Below are 1,666 nucleotides of genomic sequence, written 5' to 3'. Positions count from 1 at the left end.
GTCTTTAGGCATTTTGATGATCTGCAGCCTCAGCCAGAATTCTGATCTAATAAGAGTAATTAAATGTTTATATATTATACTATATTATATTATATCATATTATATTATATCATATCATATTATATTATATCATATCATATATCATATCATATCATATCATATCATATCAGATTAGATTAGATTAGATTAGATTAGATTTTATGTGTTTCTTGTGTGATACAGGAAATTGTTAAAGTCAGTCCTGTTTGCTGATATGTTCTGTCACCCAAACCTTCAACATTGCTCAGGTCTGATAATTTCTCAACATCTGCAAAGTTTTCAAGACAGCTAACTTCATCTCTTGGTTCCGAAGACAGTATATGATAGGATTTATGAGAGGAGTAACCACACAGTAGATGACAGAAATCACTTTGTCTATTGTAAAGCGGATGTGGGTAGTGGGTCGAATGTACATGAAGATGATAGTCCCATAGAAGATGGACACCACAACTAAGTGGGATGCACATGTAATAAAAGCCTTCTTCTGCCCTTCAGTTGATTGGATCTTTAGAACAGCAACAACAATGAAGGTGTAGGAGATCATGATCAGAAAGAAACAGCCAAAGATAACACTCCATGACATAACCATGAAGGCAAACTCACCTTCTGAAGTGTCCTCACAGGAGAGCTTCACCAAAGGGGCATAATCACAAAAGAAGTGGTCTATTAAATTGGGAAAGCAAAACCTCAAGGTAGAGATCCAGACAGCAGATGGGAAGGCAGCCAGGAGACCACCCACCCAAGCACCAAGAGCCAGTTTCAAGCTGGACTTACCAGTCATCAGAGTTGGATAATGCAACGGTCTGCAGATGGCCGCATAGCGGTCGTAAGCCATCACAGCAAGAAAACAGTTTTCTGAAGCCCCAAAGCTGAACAGGAAATAAAACTGAACAAAGCATGATGATGAAGAGATTTTTTTGTATTGGGTCAGCAATGCATTGAGCATTTTAGGAACAGTCACTGTGGTGTACAAGGCCTGCAGCATGGAGAAGTTGGCCAGAAGAATGTACATTGGTTTGTGGAGATGGCGATTCACTACCACTAGTGTGACAACCATGAAATGGGCTGTGATTGTGAAGACATACATGCTGGAAAAGAGAGAGAAGAGAAAAAGTTCCACCTCTCGCAGGGTTTCAAACCCAACGATGATGAACGTGGTAGCAATGCTGCGGGTCCCATTGTCAGCTTTTGCCATTATCCTTGAACAGTAAAAATCAGATATTTTAATTTTATTTAACACTTCAGTCCACCCAGTTTCAGTGTTTGGTGGGCGCAGGAGAGTTAAACCCCTTGAAAGTCTCTTTTACAGCATTAAAAGTACGTATAAGACAGTGCTGGACCTCTATGCAGCCTGGTATCCCTGGAGGTGACCTATGATAGGGTGCTCTTCAAAGGGATCCCGTGGAAAACTAGGGTGAAGAGAAGGGTAGTCCTGTTGGGAAATCGACTGCTCTGCAAGGTAATTGTAGAGGAGATAGGAGATGCACTCAATATGCAGGGACATCACACTTCAGGCTTTTATACAACATTTTTATTAAAGTTCGTAGTTCACAGGGTACAAATGGAGCCAACGCACTTTGGGGGAAAAAGCACCCTCCTTATCAGGGCTACAATAAAATATTAAAAC

At 40.5% G+C, this 1,666-nt stretch overlaps 1 protein-coding gene across 1 annotated transcript; it reads right to left on the bottom strand.

Annotated features, from left to right (window-relative positions):
- Positions 1-283: 283 nt before the first annotated feature.
- On the bottom strand, positions 284-1,234 carry LOC141108881 (olfactory receptor 11H6-like). The gene has a single exon (XM_073600851.1). It carries the CDS (start codon positions 1,232-1,234, stop codon positions 284-286), a length of 951 nt encoding a protein of 316 aa, XP_073456952.1.
- Positions 1,235-1,666: the final 432 nt, after the last annotated feature.

This window comes from Aquarana catesbeiana, linkage group LG09, assembly GCF_042186555.1.
Source record: "Aquarana catesbeiana isolate 2022-GZ linkage group LG09, ASM4218655v1, whole genome shotgun sequence".
NCBI lineage: Eukaryota > Metazoa > Chordata > Amphibia > Anura > Ranidae > Aquarana > Aquarana catesbeiana.
This window is presented reverse-complemented; position numbering and strand designations above follow the sequence as displayed.

Excerpts from the sequence above, each read along its gene's own strand:
- LOC141108881 (XM_073600851.1), bottom strand. The coding sequence starts at position 1,234 with ATGGCAAAAGCTGACAATGGGACCCGCAGCATTGCTACCACGTTCATC.